Source organism: Halictus rubicundus, chromosome 16 (assembly GCF_050948215.1).
Source record: "Halictus rubicundus isolate RS-2024b chromosome 16, iyHalRubi1_principal, whole genome shotgun sequence".
NCBI lineage: Eukaryota > Metazoa > Arthropoda > Insecta > Hymenoptera > Halictidae > Halictus > Halictus rubicundus.
Window position 1 is genome coordinate 8,257,980 of NC_135164.1, and position 21,346 is coordinate 8,279,325.

A 21,346-nucleotide genomic window follows, 5' to 3' on the forward strand; every position below is an offset into this window, starting at 1 on the left:
TACCTCATGTGCCTGTCATTACGCACTTATTGTTGCAAACATAATAAAAGTCACACACAATAGGCTGCATTTATAGTTCTATGCTATAGTTCTGTACTATAGTTCTTTACTATAGTGTGCGTAGGTACGTATACTATAGTTCTGTACTGTAGTACTTTACTATGGTGTGCGTAGGTACGTATACTATACTATAGTACTGTACTATAGTGTGCGTAGGTACGTATACTATAGTTCTATACTGTAGTACTTTACTATAGTGTGCGTAGGTACGTATACTATAGTTCTATACTGTAGTACTTTACTATAGTGTGCGTAGGTACGTATACTATAGTGTGCGTAGGTACGTATACTATAGTATGCGTAGGTACGTATACTATAGTTCTATACTGTAGTACTTTACTATAGTGTGCGTAGGTACGTATACTATAGTTCTATACTATAGTACTTTACTATAGTGTGCGTAGGTACGTATACTATAGTTCTATACTGTAGTACTTTACTATGGTATGCGTAGGTACGTATACTGTACTATAGTACTGTACTATAGTGTGCGTAGGTACGTATACTATACTATTGTTCTATACTATAGTACTTTACTATAGTGTGCGTAGATACGTATACTCTACCGTAGTTCTATACTATAGTGCTTTACTATAGTACGCGTAGGTATGTACACTATATTATAGTACTGTACTATAGTGTGCGTAGGTACATATACTATACTATTGTTCTATACTATAGTACTTTACTATAGTGTGCGTAGGTACGTATACTATACCGTAGTTCTATACTATAGTGCTTTACTATAGTACGCTTAGGTATGTACACTATATTATAGTACTATACTATAGTACTTTACTATAGTATGCGTAGGTACGTATACTATAGTACTTTACTATGGTATGCGTGGGTACGTATACTATAGTATGTGTAGGATAGTATAAGAATTGTCACCGTCTAAGTTCGTTTCTAGCTCTCCCTTAATCTGAATTTCATCAATATTTATTGTAATAATAAATGTTCTTGTTTAGTTGAGTATTGATCTAATTTCATGTAGAAAATGTTGATGTAGCAGAGCAGTGTGCAGGGGTTAAGGACACTTGTCTGCCCTGCGAAAGTAATGTCCTCTGACGATTAGAATTCACGACACACACGTTTACCTCGTTAGAGAACTATAAAGACGTTTGTCGCGACAGAAGGTTTATTTATAATGATAAAGGAGACGTCGCGGGCAAATGCATTTATAGGAAGCTACAAAACATTCGTAATTTATTACAATGCCTCAACCTAGAGAATACGCGGCCCGCTCGTGGCACGCAAACGAGGAAACGCTGTAACAACCCGTACTTCCTGGATGGATGTATGCAGCTTATCCGCGGCTGAAAGATATATCGAATTTTTAATTCGATCTATCAAACTATCAACTCGTACACGGGCACCGCGTATGTACTCCTTCAAGCTATCAGCATTGTACACCACTACTGAGCCGCCTTTTTTTAGATAGCCGGTAATGGCTTTTAGTAGTTAACACTTTCCGCTATCAAATATTAGAAACGACCAGGTGAAAATACTTCAAAAATATTCGACACGATTTCTCGTAGAGAGTGATTTCTTGCAGCACTCCTCGATTCAAAGGTTTCATTGGAAAATGTTTAAATGCCATAGAATGTTTAACATTGGAATCGCCGAGCACCAAAGGTGACTAATTTATATTGCATTTTGAAAAATAACGAGACCGCATTTATTGAGACGTTGCACAATTATTTTTAAAAAATATAAAAATCTCAAAATAAAGAATCTAAAATCAGTCATTTTAACAGATTCAGTTGTTGTGTCAAATACCAACGAATTTAATAAATAGATTACGGATCTCTATGCAGGATAAAAATTTCCTCCCCCGGTTGTAACAAACTGGAGTAAATTAGACAATTTTGTGATTGTATTGTAGTTTGACAGAGACAATTGGCAGAGTTGGATTATAGGTTAAAGGTTAAAAGAGAAATGGATGAAATATATCGTAATAAAAATTGTTAAAAATCTGAATAAGCGGAGAATTATATAATAAAATTTCCTTGGATGTTACTCCTGCAGTATTGTAATAAAAATGGCTAAAAATCGAAGTAAATGGACATAAAAGGAACATAAAATAGTCGCGTTTACTATCAACTTTCACGGCAACCAGTTACGCAGAATTCTTCTATCCCATTGAACCTTTCGCAATCATGAATGGATCATACTCGAGCGATAACCCGAAGAATGTTAAAGCAGGTATCCACTGATATGATTGATGAACAGCCCTATGAAAGAAAGTTAGGGGAATGCGGCTGGGTGTGAATTTGGATCAAGGATAAAGTCGGATCTCGCGTCTGCTTCCTGCAACACTCTAAAAGCGGTCGGGATCTATACGCGGGCTGGATCTGTTCTAATCTGTTATCCGACCGGTCTAAGAATACGCGTCACTCGCAACATTTACCAAGAGGAATGCGATCCGCACGCAATATGGAACTTCCTAGACAGACCTTGGACATCGCGGAAATCGAGGAAAAAATCGGCGTCGCTCGTCGTCCGTAATTAAACCCCGACGGTAATTTACGAGCGACGTCTCAAGCATGCTAATAAAGCGCCTTCTTTGTCCGTCAAAAACTAGCTCGCCGTTCCGTTTTTTGTAATCGATCGTTAGGAAGTGTCGTGATATTTTCCCCGCGAGTGAACATGCCCGGCTCCGATTCCGATCCTTGCGATTACTTTGATTTATGCGACCACTTGGGTAATCACGAAGCCGAACCTCTGTATTTCTTTGCAGTCGAGCATAATATAGCAATTAATAGACGTTTCATCCGATGGCCAGAACGTTCGGCTACGTTGATCCTTTCGCACATTTCTGTTTTTTTTTCTTTTTTTTTTTTAGCATAGTTCTCCGATTTCTCTGCATTTTAAACTTTTATGTATTCTTTGCTCTTGAGGCAGTACTTCCAATGGTCAAAGAACTCGACCGCATCGATCCTTTCGCGCATTTTAGATCTTTTTACTGCGTAGGATCTTCATGCGGTAGATCTCTGATTTCTTCTACTTTTGATTTCTCTGATTTTTTTGTGTCAGGAAGAATTAAAGAGAATTCAGATTCGAGGCTCGAATTTTTCGCGATGTTTGAAATTCGATTTTTACTTGCGATTCAAGTTTCCTAGCAGTCGGTTTAAATTTACTAACTATCTCTATCTAGTTACTTTAAGATGAGAAAAATCATAAAAATCGCCATTAGTTTTGCAACAACTTAATCCACTGCATGAAATTGTGTGGACGTAGATAAGCCAATCTGGAAATGTTAAAGCGCCATATTTCATAAGAAGCATACGAGTCAGAAATGATTAAATTGCGAATATTTATGCAAATGATAATCTGTGTGGTCTAATCGACAGAGAAACGGGAATTAAACAGAGGCCAACCCACCTCATTAAAGATTCTACCAGATTCCAAATAACATGAAAACGGTATTCAATCTTTCTTCATTCATTATACTATACTGGATTTCAGGTAAATCGTGGGTGGATTCTGACTATAATTAACCAAGAAATGATAGTTATCATACTTCGGTATTCTGAAGTGTTACGATACGTTACTTCTAAAGCAATAAAACTGTTGAGATCTTCGATTAATTATGAAATAACTGTAATTTCATGACTACTATTTTTTATATTTAAAGGAACTGTTGTAAAAATCAGTCTATTAAACTGAAACTTTTATTCTACACATTCTTGTTTAAATAAGGTACTTTCATTCTCTTGAACATAGAAAAGAGTTCTAATTCAATAGAAACATTTATTCTGCTCTGAAAAAATTAATTAACAAAACCCTAACTTTCATATTTTACACTTACATATCTGTTGAAAAGCGTACGATCCTCTAGAAATTTTATTAATCGAATTTTAAAACAAATACTTTTGCACAAAGGGTTTGATTACAGCTCTCGATAAATTGACTTGTCAAATCGTTTCATTGCTTTTTTAATATAGTGATTTTTCGTTCGATGTAGTTTGGACGTCGAACGATTTCAGCTGCGAACATCCGCCGCGTAGGATTCGCCTAAGTTTCGTGAGAGAAAGACAGAATCTCTACAGAGGCGCGTACGTTCTCATGATCACCATTTTATTGGTCATAGTTCCTAATGGACACGAAAAAAAGAACCGGTTTAAACGAGACGGTCGCGAGTCCCGATGTCCCGAAGTAATCTTAAAATACAAGCATTCATTAAGGAATGCGCGAGGACTATTTACCTTTTGCCAGCGACAACGTGACCCCCCCCCCCCTCGTTAGGCCATTGCAAATGGTAATAATAACGCTGATTAACGTAATGACGAATACCCGCGACGATTCATTAACGGCTTGACGCGTAAACATTGCTGAATTTACGGAACACGCGGCACCGATTCGTTGAACGCGTTCTGCGCCACTTCAGTCACGTTGGAATTCGCGAAGCGCGTTTCACTATCGTTTTAGAGAATTAGGCTCATCCATTCTGAAAAATATTGGCCTGAAAAGTATTTCAACATTTAATTTCCGATTTTCGAAAAATCGTCGACGGTCGTAATTTCTTAAAAAAGGAATAGTAACAACGATAAACCTGAATTCATTCTAAAAGCTTTATTAACGAAATTATGATAATTTAAATATCTTCGATTTTTCGAGAGTGTGTCTTTTATGAGAGTTAATTAAAACCTAAAACGTACCTTTCGACAGAAAGTTAAATACTTGAAAAATAGCGAAAGAATATTTTTGTCTATATTCTCCGTTTTGTATTTAGTTCTTCAATCACTGATGGACAATGAGTTAGTTGAAAGAACTATTCCGAGAGGTGTATGACCATTCTAGAGACGCGAAGATTATCGTTGACGATAACAACAGAAGATACTCGTCAACAGTGCACACACGTCAAAACACACGGAGCAGTAGTAGTTTCTTCAAAAGCATATCAAAGTTTTAACATGGCCTGCTTGTTCCCCGATGTGAATCTCGTTATAAATCTTCGTGGTAGCGTTGCACTATAAATTTATAGCAGTGGCAAACAGTACAGCTCAGTTGCTGCAGTAAGGGATGCACCGAACGAAGCGTGGGCGTCTGTTGAACCAGAGACGCCTCAAAAGTTCATTTTATTAATGTCGAACCGAATTTTTAATGTTATTCAACGATATGAAGGTTATGCTAATTATTCGTATGGAAATAGCGCAAAAATAATTGTTAATTTTGAGTTCACTTAAGAAAAAGTGGCTTTACAGAAATTTCACATTTTGCCTTCCTTCAATTTTTTCAAAAGTGATTTATTCTGCAGCATAATGTTACCTACTACGTTAACATAACGTATATGAAATCATAACCAGTTGAAATTTCAAACACAATCCATTAAATGTGTCATTAAGTTCTCTTAATCCGAGATAGAATTCTATTTTTCTGTTATCAACGTTCAGCCATTAGAGAAAATATGCGTACAATATCAGTATCAATTTTCTCCGTGAGCAAACATGGACGACAGTGGAAGTTTTAATCACTGTGGTTGTAAATTAAGTCATAAGGCAAGTGGTCAACAACAAGTAACACTACCAAGCACACAACGCATAAAAGTGAAACGTCTTCTAGAAGGAAGAAGATTGAAAACGTTTTTATAATTTTAATAATTGTGAAACAGAAAACCGGTCGTTTCGACCGTGGCAGGTCCAGTGTTAACAATATCAAATTAGAAATAAACTTTCTAAATCTCTCTGCCAGATTTCAGTAAACTGTGCCATCTTTGTCCACGGGACAATCTCGTTCCCACTAACTTCGGGCCGTGCTCCCAAATACGGTTTATCGGAGAAACGTCACGTCTACAAGTTAAACAAATAGTCGATTGGCTTCGTCACTCATGCGCCGCGGGCCCGAATGAGCAATAAATTCGACAGGGGACGAAACGAGGAGCGTTTTTATTGCCGAGGAAATTCATTTACAAGTAGAACAAGGCTCAGGAATCCGTTCGGGACGCTGCGCCCGGGGCCCGAGGGCATCTTTCGGGAACTCCCACACGTTACCGATCCCGATAGTGTCACGGAAAAAATATACACCGACGGTCGGTGACGCACACGGATAAAGGGATGCTCCCAAAAGAGTTTCCTTATCACGGTGACACGAACGAGACACGGCCGTGTAACACTTTTTATTGGCCCGGGCTGGTGGTATAAGCCGCCGGGAGCGGAGACACTTCTCTCGTCTCTCGGCTCTCTCGGGTCTTCTCGAACGGCCAACACGAAGAGTATGGTAAAAAGAAAAGAAAAAATAAGAAGGAGAAGAAAGTCAGGGGCCGAAAAAAAGATGAAAAAACCAGGGGAGGGGAGAAAGCCGAAGAAAAGAAAAAGAGAAGAGGGCTCCCCGTGTTCGTGCTTTTCAGCATGTGCTAAGAACGGACCGGCTTGAAGCACGAGGCGCCAGATATCCAGTAATTTGTCTTTCAACGAATCACTTTGGATGACGACAAGACGCGACCATTTTCGTGGTCCGTATAAATTACAATATTCCGGGACCATGAAATGGAGTCGGTTTTTATCCGTCGAAATTGGTTAAAGGATCAACTTTGAACGGTTGAAAATGTAAAGAGAAGTTCAACGACGCGTTTTCTATTCAACCCTTAAGCGCTGTAGACCGTCTGTGGAACCACTCGAAATTTCTATCTCATGTTTCTGATTTTGTTTCCATAATTTCACGCATTCGTGACAAGAATGGTTAGATGCCATTTGAAAACTACAAAAGAGAGAAATAGATTCCTGTATGTATGGTTTTCGTCTGTCCTGAAATTGAATGCTAACCATTTTTATTTTGCACACAGATCAGCAGTTAAATTATCAGAGAACTTTCAGTAGTTACAACCAATTCAGTATTAACAAATTCATAGATGATCTTGAGGAGACTGCAGACTTTATTCATTTCAAGCATTTATAGCATTTTCCAAAACTTGACATAGAAAAATCTTTCAAGAAATTTAACAGCCTTTTTATATTTAATAAATTATGATGAAATGTTTTTGTTCGACTCCATTTTCTATAAATTAACTCATTACAATTTTTGTTTGTGGTCTATTCACGAGACGAGAAGAAATTATCAATTCCACTCAGTACTGGAATGTTTGCGTTACACGATAATTTGATATAATTTATGTACTAGACCATTGCAGTAAATAACGTTTCTTGAGTAAAAGTCATTAATCCAAGTCTTTCACAATTAACCAATATAAATCACTATCAAGATACTACCAGCATGGACTATTGAACGAGTACTGGTATGAATCATTAGCGAATAAAGTGGAACAGAGCATCATAAAAAAAGTGGAAAGTTCAGAAAGAATATCGAGTAATAATTACCACATAATTCAGTGTAAGCAAGTTAATAGTGCTCGTAAGCTGCTTACTCAGCTACCTATTGAAGTTTTCTAAAGGTCGATTTACGGCTCACGTCCATATTATTAATATGATTTTCATGTTTACATATATATATATATATGTTACGCATAACTCGTGTAAGGGTGTAGTATTACACCTCTCATGAGAAGAAAACAAGTTCTACTTTCAGTTCTATTTCAATCGATATTATGTGAAAGGGGACTAATCGATAAGTACAATCGATACGAAACCTTTCGACGTATTACATAAACCATTTAATTTGACAGCAACACTTACCATTTAACATCTACAACGAGCTGAAAGCATTTTCTGTGATTATAGTAAAGAGCAAGATTGAACCAATGCAAATGCTTTTAATAGAAAGTAATAATTTTTGAAAGCGGTACGAAATTGAGTCGAGAGAGTAACGATATAACTAGCAAACTAGAATACGATACTACACGTTTATCGCAATAAAATATATATGTGATAAATCCTTTCCCAATGTATAAATAAATTATTATTTTCTACTCTATTTTACTCTCTTCTTACTGTCTTTATCTGTAGATTATCTGTTTATTGTCTTACCACCGCCGGTCAAAATGGCCGGTTCCAGACTTTTTATTTTACAGTTACTATAATTATAAAGGTGCTTTCGTGGAAAATGATTAAATAAATATATTATAATACGAACCAAAGTCCAAATAAATTCAATCTCGTCATCCTTGTAAGACGACATGTATTACTTACTTCTAAGGCTCGCTGGGTTTAAATAAAGAGAGAACAATGAAATTTGTAATGGACAGATCACGTAACGAGTCAGTTACGCATTCAACGAATGAACTACCAGATGAAGTGTGTACATAGAGCACATTGAATTGAAATCGAAAAGCGTCGAAGCGTTTCGCTAATTTGAAGCGTTCAACGTGACTAATTTTCGAGACGTTCGGGACAAAAGTTCTTTAGAAAATTCGATGACGTATTCGCTTTAAAGAAGCGTGTGTGTCCTTTGAGTCCAGCTTCAAAGAGACCGCTTTACGATCACTCATTTTTTCTTCTTTTTTTTTTTTTTTTTTGTTTTTGCCGTTCGACCGCGTGTACACGAACGGCTGTACATTAATTTGATCTACGAGGTCTGGCATTGAAGTTCAAGTCGAATCGGAGGTGACCCAGAAAGTGTCTCGACGGGCGCAGAAAATCGTGCGCGAATGTTTCGATACCGAAAGCTTACCGTGAAAGATATCAATAGAACGAAGACGAGAGCTCGGTCCATCTTGGAGAACATTGGCATCCAGCTTCAGAGTGGGCTCATCATCGTCGTCCACGGCTTCAACAGTTGTCCTCTTCCCCGCGGTGAACTGCTTCGTGGCCCGTTCGCGAAATGCTCATCGTTTTCCCTCGAACTCGGGCAATCGTTTTTCCCCCCGCTGCACCACGGATCTTCAATTCTATTTCAGTCCCTTCCACTGTCATCGAAATCACCATTACACATTTCACTCGCACTTTTTTCTTCGTTCACTCTTTCCCGAATTTTCAGCCAGCTCCTTCCCTAAATAAAATTCAGATTTACGCGGACCCCTATACATTCTTGTAATTACAACTCTCGTCGACCACCGATCAATTTCCCTGCTTTTATTCATTTTCCAGCTATTTGTCTTGTCAATTTTGTAATTTCAATTTTCGACCGTGAGATTAAATTAAGATGTGTATGCACCTTTTCTACTTTCATTCGTTCCCTTTTGCCTTGTAAATGTTGTAATTTCAATTTTCGACCGTGAAAATTAAATTAAGATGTGTATGCACCTTTTCTACTTTTACTCGTTTCCTTTTGCCTTGTAAATGTTGTAATTTCAATTTTTGACCGTGAAAATTAAATTAAGATGTGTATGCACCTTTTCTACTTTTACTCGTTCCCTTTTGCCTTGTAAATGTTGTAATTTCAATTTTTGACCGTGAAAATTAAATTAAGATGTGTATGCACCTTTTCTACTTTCATTCGTTCCCTTTTGCCTTGTAAATGTTGTAATTTCAATTTTCGACCGTGAAAATTAAATTAAGATGTGTATGCACCTTTTCTACTTTTACTCGTTTCCTTTTGTCTTGTAAATGTTGTAATTTCAATTTTCGACCGTGAAAATTAAATTAAGATGTGTATGCACCTTTTCTACTTTTACTCGTTCCCTTTTGCCTTGTAAATGTTGTAATTTCAATTTTTGACCGTGAAAATTAAATTAAGATGTGTATGCACCTTTTCTACTTTTACTCGTTCCCTTTTGCCTTGTAAATGTTGTAATTTCAATTTTCGACCGTGAAAATTAAATTAAGATGTGTATGCACCTTTTCTACTTTTACTCGTTCCCTTTTGTCTCCTTTCGTGTAAATTTTGTAACCTTGTCGCGGCTGTAATTTCAATCCTCGTGCAATGTTGATCGCTCGCTTAACGGCTGCAATCGTGAAATAATTTTCAATTTCACGTGGGGCCTAACAAGATAACGCGACAGAAAAATAGACTTTACTCGCGATCCTACAAGATAATTGCTACGAGTGATCGAATCAATTTAATTTCCGACAAATTGCAGTCAACGAGGAACGCGCATAACCGGCTCCGCGTATGAAATAAGACACATCGACTTCGAAACGCAGAATACGTGGGCCACTGCGAGAAAAACGTTTCGACTACAAGAGGTCCGCGAACAAGAGAACTGAAAAAATATTCTGATCGGTTGATTTGCCAGGACAGTTATTGACCGGTGGTTCGCGCACCTGACCAACACATCAGGTTGTCCGATTAGCAACCTTTATCGATTTTCCGTTATCCTCGTTTTAATTCGCGGTCCAGGGAGCACACGGTTTCCTCGACGAACGAAGGGGGCAGGTTTCTTTCGGTGGAATTGCTCGATGAAACCAGGGTGTCGACAAGAGTGATCGATATGTTTAGCTGAAATTACAGGCTACTTTCGACGAAATAACCGCCGAGCCGAGCGAGAGCGCCGGTTTCTAAACAGATTAGCCAATCCCCGTCTCAAAGGGAAACGTTGCTCGCGGGGTAACTAGTGACATATTGTTTCCTGCAATATCTGCCCGATTAAAAATCCCCCTGAGTGATTAATGATGGCCTGCGTAAATCAAACAGCGAGGGCATACGCGCGATTTGAATACCAGCCTCGTTATTTCGTCCACGGGATCTTTCTGTTAACCTGATCACCATTGAGACATATCATTTTCGCTATTCGTGTATAGTTAGGTGAATCATCGTGGGAACCGTACAATAGCGACGCATGCCGGAGCTGTTCAATTAAGAAAGAAGAATGTGACTTTAAGGAGTAACCGTAGGCAAAGATTTATTGCCTAATTACCCGGCCTTCGGCTCGAAAATTGTGAGTTCAGTGGTCGTGTGAGCTTATGATAAAGAGGAGATAGCAAATTTGACGTGGTTATGTGCTGATAGACAAAACATACCCGGTGGAAACAAATCTTAGCGGAACCCGTGATTTAAACAGATCTTGAATATTTCTTGAATCTCGTAGATATGTGTAATGCACAATTTAAACCGATAAATAAAAGCAACGAACCGAACTCTTTCTGAGAATATTAATATTTAGGACTAGATGAGTACGATTTAAATTTTCTTTTTAAGATGTGTAGATATGATACAAAATAGAGATAGAACTATATTACATCATCACTGTTCACGTAAACAATTTGAACGACCCAGTTTCTTCGAAAAATCCTGTGCAACGAGAATAGAAAGGGAAGGGTTTCCACAAAATTCAGTTTATAGAGATCTGTTATTTCAGAGATTGTTTTAGAGATCTACTAATTCAGTTTCTCGTAGGAATGCACTTCGATGCAAAAATACACCCTGGGGTTTGGATAATATTTTCAATGCCTCTCAAGGCAGGTGACGTATCGTCCACTATTTTTAAGTCTTGTCCCCATTTTTGTGAACGAAGCTGCAGCCTGCACTATCGGTGGTCTACCTCTTTCTTCCCAATTATTCGACACCGTGTCTCACTAAATACGAAACTCGTTACCTTGAGATTTCGATAAGTTCGTAAAAAATTATCACGCGCTTAATTATTACAAAACTTTCTTTAAAAAAACAATTTCTAGGGTTAATCGAAAAAATGTAGAAACAACGAGGTGGGTTTCGTTTGCGAATCTTCGGTTGACGTGCAGACACGTTTTCCGTATTTACGTGTCACCTAAACGGAAAGTGTTACAAGGCGAGATTAGTTCGGTTAGAGTTAAGCACGTTAATACAATGGAGTATCTGTTGTAATAACGTTCGATTTCGGCCGGACGATCGATGGAAATCGTTAACATCGTGAGAAACTGTTTATAATACGTCGAGAAGGAAATTAGATATTATTGGAGCGATCGGGGCTGGTGTACGTGTACGCACGCACATAATGCTTTCATGCTCCAGTTGTTAGTGAGCGTTACACGAGGATCGATATTAGCCGTGCGTCGACCTGTCGAACGTAATCGCCCCTGCATAGAATTATTCGCTGAAAGACCGGCGAAGAACATTTTCTTCGCTCCTCGCCGACGCGCATTCCACGGCCGTTTTAATTTAAAATTACGCGCCGGTTGAGAGTTCTGCTTGAAATCGTGGCTAATGATTTTCTTCGATGGCGCCAGTCGGTGGGTTCCACTAGATCGATCTCAATTACGAACGTTTCTTTATCTCCGCTCCAATCTATTGTTTATGTGCTCCGTTTTTGCGCTCTGTCTTGCGGCACATATGGGAACGGAATAAATTACACTACTTTTCAATTGCGCTACCGATCGCCGTGTATTTTATAGCATTCAAAAGGCTTCTATAAATTCGTCTTCATTAAAGGAAATTTGCAACAATAAATATATAATTAACTAATTAATCTTCTAAACATTTCATTTGCTCTACCTAGAACCGAAATATTCTTTATTAATATTATGGTTTTATGGCGCTGGATAAATTGTTACACTTGATGAATTTGACCGGCAAATTGCACATCGTTTTTGTTCTATCGATCGATCATTTGCGCACTTCATTCCGTTGCAAAATGGCGGGAATCGCATGAATCACGAGGCCAGCGTTAATCGTGAAATCGGTTCGCCTGCATTTTCTAAAACTGAAATCGCATGAAATTCGATTACACGTTCGCGAGCATAACTAACGAACGCAATGACGTCTTTATGAAGCCTGAAGGTAATAAGTAAACGAGATCATCGCGAGCTTAATTAAACGTAATCACTGGGTGAGTAAGTTATTATTATGGAACGCTTCACAGGCATTTGGAAAAATGAAACTGTATGAAAGGCATTGATAGCTTGTCTCCGAGCGCGTGCAATTTGTAGTAGGAGACGATTTGGAATTATAATTGCTTGACGGCGTGCGAAACTTACGGCTTCCGCGTTCCCGTTTATATATCTTGTGTTTGTAGACTAATCTAAATTAGCATTTAATACGAAGGCAGCAGAGAATATCGAACATTCATCTGTACCGCAGAGTTCAGATTTACGACAGTATCTTTTTACTAATTAGCGGTCTGTAACTACCATCAATGATTGCTGCAGTCGTCATTGCACTAGCAAATCTTAATGTACGATTAATCATTCGTTTTTCTGCTTGCTTATTCGTCTGATTGCATGTTTTTTCTAATCCACAAACGCGTTACGAATATTTAGTCAGAATAATGTAATATAGTTTACAAAAATATTTAATTCACGCACAGAATATAAATCATATTTGCAGAACCATGAATCTGGTAGTAATATTCGAAACATTTACTTGTGTAGAATTGTTAAAAAGATTAAAATTCTACAAAAATAATTTCCTACATAAAGATGAACTTTTTACAACTCTATACTCGGAAAAGATTATATCAAATTGGATAACGTTTCGTTGTCATTGTTTGTGGACATTAAACGTAAATGGTAATTATGCAGATACACGCTATGCAACCTTAATGCTTTTTGAAGCAGTTGTGCCACAAGCTGCGCGAATTAAGTCTACGCTCGGAGCGAATTTTTTCGCACGCATAATGTTCATGTAAAATATTCAACGATCCAGAAAACACGGTTTGTCAGATTCGCGGCCAGTTATTCACCGATCTGGACGTAATTAAATTATTCTCCGATTATTTATTAGATTAAGTGCCGGCGAGCGTGCATATTAATTACAGGTTATCGTCGTATAAATATTGCCCGTTAAGTGTGCAGTAAGAGCATGATAAGTAGTCGTATATGCGCTTATATGAATTATGCGACGTCTGTTTCGTTGCTATTCCCATGTCGTTCGAATGCGAGACATTATAGAATACATTAATAGCGTAATATTTCAAAGCCTCGTTCTGTGTATTAATTAATCAATGTCGCTACCTCGTGACAAAATCTTCTATAAAAATGCAACGTTTCTTCTAATGGTCTTTTCGTCACCTTCGTTACCGACTTTTGCACGCTTATATTGCAATGAAGCCTGAATCCATTTGCAGGATTAAGAGGAGCATGAGTCAAATAGAATTTTATTATAGTCATGTAATTAAAATATGGCTTTCTCGAAAAATATTCAGTTGTTTTTTCATCTTTCTAACATTTCAACTACGGTAATAGCTTTCAACAAGCAGTGAAAAATATAATAACTCTCTTATTCGTCTTTTATTTGCTTCCTTAACGAGCGACCGTCAAGAAAATCGCTATCCCTTCTATATATATTTAATACTACTATTACTATTACGAATAAAAAGTAAAATTACTATTTCTATTGATAAATTACTATTTTTTCCCACAGCCTACTGTTACTAACACGAATAAGGAGTAAAATTACGTTCTGATTTATCCACTATTTGTACATTTCCTTGTTATGAATGTTTATATACATTCGCATTATTACAGACGAATTCGTAAAAATGCAAATGAAACAAGAATAGTTATTTCTGTTTAATAAGATGAATAGAATATTTCTCTTAGCAACATTTAATCTGCAGAAGCGAGGACATTTGAAATGGACCAATTTCGTTTTGATCTACGAATGCATTAAATGTGCAGCCTACTTACGGTGCGAGGCTTCGTTTATGTAATTGCAGCTCACAATGACGTCACCGTATTCACTAATTCACACGTCGATAGGGCAAACAAGCCTGGCCGAAGTTTCCGCGAAAGCTTTGATTGCTCGTCAGGCGGTCTATTTTTTATTTTTTCTCTGGACCGGCCGACGTTTACAGAACCGGGTTACTTTATTGCAATGAAAACAGGCCGGAAAGAATGAAACCATTCGTAAGGATCTATACTTACGCGAGCACCGCTGTATAGTTGTGATACCGTTTATTTTTACAATTATCGACCTGCCGAGATCGCCTACTAACTATTAATACGCGTTCGCAAAAAAGGTCGGCTGGGGAAGATGCGATTTCCCTGCGAATTAAATCGATGGGGCACTTATCGCGCAGATAGCGATACTTGTATCGCTTAGGCTTCATAAGTTGCTCCTCCATTCGCGCCTTTACCTCGCGTTCTATTGCATTTTACTAAAATGATTTCTCGTCGCCGATTTTTCGAGACCCTAACATCAATACCAATGTAGAAATATTAATTAGTTTACGGAGGTATTTTTATGAAAACTTACAGTAATAGCTTCGCATTATTTAAAATATTATTTATTTTTCAAGATTAACTTTCCACCACTTCCAATTTTCTTATTCCACCTGCCAAATGATTTATTTGCGATCCAATTTCGTTTTTTGGCATTCAGCTTTTTATGGCAATTTTCGAAATATTCTACTTCCATTGTGAGCTCAATTCTATCCAGACTAATCACTACGTAACGAAACTTTGTGCAAAATCAAACAATTTTTAAGAACTCCAAGGACCCAGGAGTGAAATGAAAATCGATTCCCTCTTTTATTACTTCTAATCAAATTCTTTGAAGCTGTTTCGTATTTCATTGATTAATTTTTATCATAAATTCATAAATATTTGTAATTTAGCGATTACACACTGGCAATAAAAGTACTGGAGGAACGACATTCAGAAGGATTGGATCGCATTTCAGAAAAATTGGAACACGAATGAACATGATGGAGTGACGGAGCAAGTATTCAATAAGTCTGCCATAATTCCGGCCAGATCTGGGAGATAGAAGTTTCAGAAATTAGTATTGGATTGGAAGAAATTGGAATCGAAGTGTCGCAGGGGGCAGAAAGTCAAGGCCGCTTGCATTCAAGCACGAAAATAGTGTTAGATCAGATCAAACGGAATGTAAATTTAGATTTGTGCGATAGGCAGCACCGCATTAAGCTATTCCGTGCGGATTCCGATAAAAAAAGCTTCGGCGAAGCGATCAGGAAGAAAAACGTTCGAAGCTCTCTGGCAGAGAGCTAAGAGGCTCGCATGATTCGGCGGTCGTAGAGGTCTCTATTATATCACCGGTATGGCACGTTTTTCAGAAGCGTCGAACTCCTGAGCGATCGTACAACCAGATGCGTTCCTCGCGTATCTTAATTTCATGCTGAATGTTTTAGCATATCATTGCGGGGGGGGGGGGGGGGGGGGAAAGGAAGAAAAAAAGAAAGAAACGACAGCAAATGCGTACCGTGCACCGGTATCTTTAGATACGCCTTTCATCGACTTTTAATTGGTTGTCGCTGTTGACAAATAAGACGTTCGGGTTAATTAGAAGAAGGCTTGAAAAAAGGTGTCAGGTCTCCCAACATAGAATGTAGCACGGACCGTTGATACGTCGGACTCACGACCGCATTGTACGAACAAAAAGATTAAGACATCTGATCGATCTATCGGAACGATCGCTCAGGTATAAACTACCGTTTAGAAGTTACCGGACACTCGATTGTTCTCGGGAAAATTAAAATTCTGCTACAGGTTTTAACTTCTTTCAACGTCTCTCGTTACCACTGTTTATTTCTCCGTTAAACAATCAGACCCGGTACGTGTACCAACAGCCAAATACATAAAATACTAAACACAGTATTTCACGAATGAAACCTATCTGCTGGTTAGTGATAGAACTGGTCGTGTTGCTGGGTCATTATCCAACAAACAATTTATCGTTAATGTTTCAAAAAATATATAATATTCTCCAACTTTTATATTACAACCTTGATCAATGTAAGTTTCAGAAAATATATAATATTTTCCAACTTTTATATTACAACCTTGATCAATGTAAGCTTCAAAAAATATATAATATTTTCCAACTTTTACATTACAACCTTGATCAATGTAAGCTTCAGAAAATATATAATATTTTCCAACTTTTATATTACAACCTTGATCAATGTAAGTTTCAAGAAATATATAATATTTTCCAACTTTTATATTACAACCTTGATCAATGTAAGTTTCAGAAAATATATAATATTTTCCAACTTTTATATTACAACCTTGATCAATGTAAGTTTCAAAATATATAATATTGCATATTTTTTACTGTTGCATACAGTTTGTTTTGATAGAATACCTGTCATGAAATATATAAATATTCAATCTGAATCAAAACTGTTCCATTCAAAAGAACTAATAAATAAGTAGGTTGTAATCATGCAATAGTTCTCACAATCAATTTCTTCCAATAGTATCAACTCGGCGAAAAGGACTTCGAAATTCGAGATTTGCGTTAATGCAATAATAACATCAATTATCGCCTTTTCCCTACTTTATCCTCACAAAGATAAGTCCAGATCGGCGAGTCTAAATTTAAAGAAACAAAACCCACGAAATCAATTTTTTGCAGCGACGTCTAATTCGTTTTAATTCCTTAAATAGTGAGCACAATAGCTACCTGCGCTTTTACTTGAAATACACTTCAGCGGCAAGTCGAGTGTGTATCGCTAAAAACTGTGCGAAAGTTTCGTGAAGAAATGAACACTCGGTCACATGGTACCACCTGCGATTCGATTACTGTTCCTTCGAGAGGAACTGCCGGTGCGATTATAAAATTTCGAGTTTCCCAGAATATGAAAATAGTCGATTGTCCTGCACTTGTTGGGCACACTCGATCTTTCTGTGTACGAATCAAAATCCACTGTACGCAAACGAGAAAGTCGTTGAATTTGTTTAATCGTTCACGCGGTCTGCACTGGTTTATTCGGTTTTGTCGAGCGATGGAGACGCTACCACGGTGGCATGCTGCGTGTTACAGAAAACCGAGAGGCGAGTTCCTCTGTCGTACTAAACAGAGGTGTCGTGCCGAACTGACGGCTCCCGTCGGTGGAGGATCGACTTTATACAGCCTCGTGTGTCTCGCGCGCTCTACGAGCGGAGCTTTAGGAGGCTCCAGCTTCGTCTGTCACCTGACAACGAGATCTTACCAATTTCTATCTTATCGTAGCTCCCACGTGTCCTTTACCTCCAGCATCACATCCACCCAACACCAACAGTCTCTAACCCACGATACGTTCACGAAAAATAATGAATAGACTGCGGATCTTCATTTAAAATAGATATTGTCTAACGTCGATTGCAACGAACAGAACTGAAGCGAAAATGCGTTTCTTCTTTGGAACGATTTTAATAGGTCGGAAATAAAATAACCCTCGAATTCTTTGAATGAACATTCTGTGCTTCACCTACTCATTTTTGTCATAAAATCCGCTGTCTAACAACGAATACATATTCAGCGATTTTTTAGCATTTATGATAAAAATGTAAAGCGCTATGAAGAATGTATGAATATTTTTATATGCTCTTTGTTTCATTATTGTTCGAGATTTTATCATTATCACATTTTCGTTTAACTTCTGTTTCCCATTAATGCATTTTTACAGTCACAACGATGGTAAATTAATAAATCGCAACCTCGTTGGAAAGGTCTTCTGTAGTTCCAGTATTAAACGCAACATATTACATAACTTTATCAATTAAATGTCTCACTGGTTGTTAATCACAGAAAAGCGTGGCGGATGAAACCATGATTACGTTCCAAGGGAAAATACTTGTGCCATATTTTCTCAACTGTACATGTTTAAATGAGATTCAAGTAACAACAAACATATTTGCAAATACTAATTATCGAGCTTAATAACGAAGTGCTCTGGAGCTGTATCGACATGAAGCTACAGAACAAAAATTATTCGACACCAGAGCTGTGCTAATTCGATTACATTGTAATTCAATTACACAATTGAATTACATTGTTTTTATGAATTGCATTGTAATTTAATTGAATGAAGACCAGAATTATAAATTGACTGAATTACAATGTAATTCTCTCTCTCTCTCTCTGATCGACATTGAGTTTGTACGTTGCGTTTTAATTCTTGAGGAACAGAAAAATATTTCTGGCAATCCGAAATAATTTAGCTCGCTTCGTTCCAACCGTGAAAAAAAGAGTATCATTTTCCACGAGTAACCAGCACAAAGGACAATCCATCAATTCTAAAAATGGACCTGCACGATTAACCTCGTCCGTTCGGTATTTTTCCCCGGGACAAAGAGTAAGAAATCAAAGAGCAAGAACAGCCTTTCTCCTTTCCGTGTGTATTTTTTTTTTCTCGATAATGGATGCCGAACGCCGGCGACAATTTGACGCAGGATCGAGGAGTAAAAGTAGCAGAGTATTAAGTGATCCTCATAATGGTTGTTTATCGCGAAAGGAGCTTACGCGCGCGGATGCACGGTCGCTCTAACAGACTTGTTTGTACCGTCCGCTCGCGATTGCTTTTTTGTAAACTCGTGGCTAGGTGGTAACCGGGAGGGTTAACTAATTTTAGGCTCATAATCCAGAACCCACTAAAACGCGTGCATCGCTGAAACCAAATATCCCAGACCCATGCCACCTCGTCTGCAGGAGTACGCATTATCTGCTTATCCGCGTGATACGTCAGATTGGACACCAACTTTTTGCTTGGACACTGATCAAAATGCGACTCGTACCTAAATCGCTCCAAATTTTGAATGCACGCCACCTCAGCAATATTTGCTTGCTCGTAATTGAAAAATTATCGCTCGCAATAAAAACACACTTTTCCTCGGACTCCAACGATTTGGTCGCCGATACGTTTCACATTTCTGTGCACACTACTCGTAAATGTTTGCACGTCGTTTATTTATTTTATTCAAAGAAGCGATACCAATTTCTCGGAAAAAAAACAATTTTGTGACACCCAAAACTCGTGATCGATTGTTAGACCGCAGATCTTTATGCGAAATAAAAACTTTCAAAGTGCCTCTGTAGGAAATTTTCCAATCAATCAAATCTCATTTTCTGTGATTAATTGCGATCTTTTTTCCAAAGCTGCAAACAAGAAAATAGTCGACAGAATAGTAGTAAAAATTTTATGTGTACTAGGTTACTCGTACATTATTTCGTAGCAAGTGTAATAAGCGTCATTCTATAAATCCAGCAAGGGGAATTGTGCATCTGCACGCATTGTGAAGTTTTTCTGGAAATCAAGTCTCGTTTTCTGTGATTAATGGCAACCTTTTGTAGAGGCAGACATGCAAACGAGAAGGTAAAGTTTAATTATTTCGATACTTTGAACGTACGGTGCTGCTAACTTCTATTCCGTGTGGTAATTTATTGCCAGCTCGCTATTTAAATTGGGGGCCATAAATATGATTGGATAATATCGAAAATTAATGTCACCGCCTAGTTCTAATGCCTGGTAGCGTCGAACGAAACGCAGAAGCGACGATTCGACGATGCAACGTGGTTAGTCCCCGGTACGAGAGGAAAAAGAGAACATACCGAGCAACCGGTCGCAAGAAAAGATCGCGACGATACGAAACGTGGATATAACGCGTAATCGTAGTTATAGACGCATCCTGAATAGCGTAAAATATTTCCGTTAAACTATCGAGCAGATAGGCATTATCACCGCATCCAATGTTGTGCAATTTACCCTTCTTTCCTTCATCAAACAATTTTATTTTGTATCAAGATTCGCAGTCTAGAAATGAACATCTAAATATTGTCCACTGAAAAATATCTAAACAATTAATTTAGAATTTACGATGAATAAATTGACGAGGACAGAAATATTAAAATGCGAGATGTTGAAAATATTGAAATGTGAAATACTTATGGTAAAATGTAGTGAAAGATCAAATAGAGTATTTTCAGGTTTAATACAGCAAAATTGAAGACCTTGAAGCAAGGATCATCGGACAAGATACTACCGAGAAATATTGAATTGTTCTCACATCGAATTATTCAGCATAATTGCCCACCGATATCGCAAATGATCAACGAGACCGTGAAAACAGCGAATTATCTTCCCGCGTGTTCCGAACCTTATTAATGACTACAGTCATCGAAGCGACTACAATGTTTGCTACCCAATGATACTTTTCGCGGACATAGTGTCATGTACGTAACGCGATATTAATCTGAAATATGATGCTAATATTTCACACTACTTAGACTCACGTACGCAACATTAAGATCGCACCACCTTCCATTATGATGCTGCCGCCATTACGAAACCACAAGGGATATCGGACATTTTTCAATCTCTGTTTTACATGAAATTCATGAACGTTATTTGACCGGAATTTACCGTAAATATATCTTCCACTTTAACCTAACAATATTCTCTCCGCGTGGGGTCCAGTCCTCCACTGTTCTGCTTCTGCGAGGTTACTTATTAGCTAATCCTGCTTGGCTACATCGAAATACATCATCCCGAGTGTTTGTAGTATACTTGAAGTGGCTGCAATTAATTTATAGTCTCTCTCTCTCTACAATGTTTCCGTTGACCGTTTTATGCGTTTTCGTAGTCCGATAAATCGCGAAGAAATTCGCGAGGGACCGATGCGAGACTCGTGTAACATAATTTCTAGGGAAAAAATTCAATACATATATTTCTATTAAATCCTGCTTGAATCTGTCCTGTAAATTGTGTACTATAAAATGGGTGCTACTGGATTGACAAAAATTAACTGTTACCTTCGCAATTCACACTTCCATTCTTCATCTTAAAACGGCAGCAGCCATTTTTACATTGCAA

At 37.8% G+C, this 21,346-nt stretch overlaps 1 protein-coding gene across 1 annotated transcript in view; it reads right to left on the bottom strand.

Moving 5' to 3' along the window:
* The window catches only part of LOC143361935 (thrombospondin type-1 domain-containing protein 4), a 37,458-nt gene extending 19,861 nt beyond the window's left edge, over nucleotides 1-17,597 (bottom strand). The window contains exons 1-2 of the mRNA XM_076801653.1: nucleotides 17,179-17,597; nucleotides 8,629-8,946 (exon numbers count right to left, since the gene is read on the bottom strand). Coding sequence (XP_076657768.1) covers nucleotides 8,629-8,688 — 60 coding nt within the window. The 5' untranslated portion in view covers nucleotides 8,689-8,946; nucleotides 17,179-17,597. The remainder of the gene's footprint in view (nucleotides 1-8,628; nucleotides 8,947-17,178) is intronic.
* Nucleotides 17,598-21,346: the final 3,749 nt, after the last annotated feature.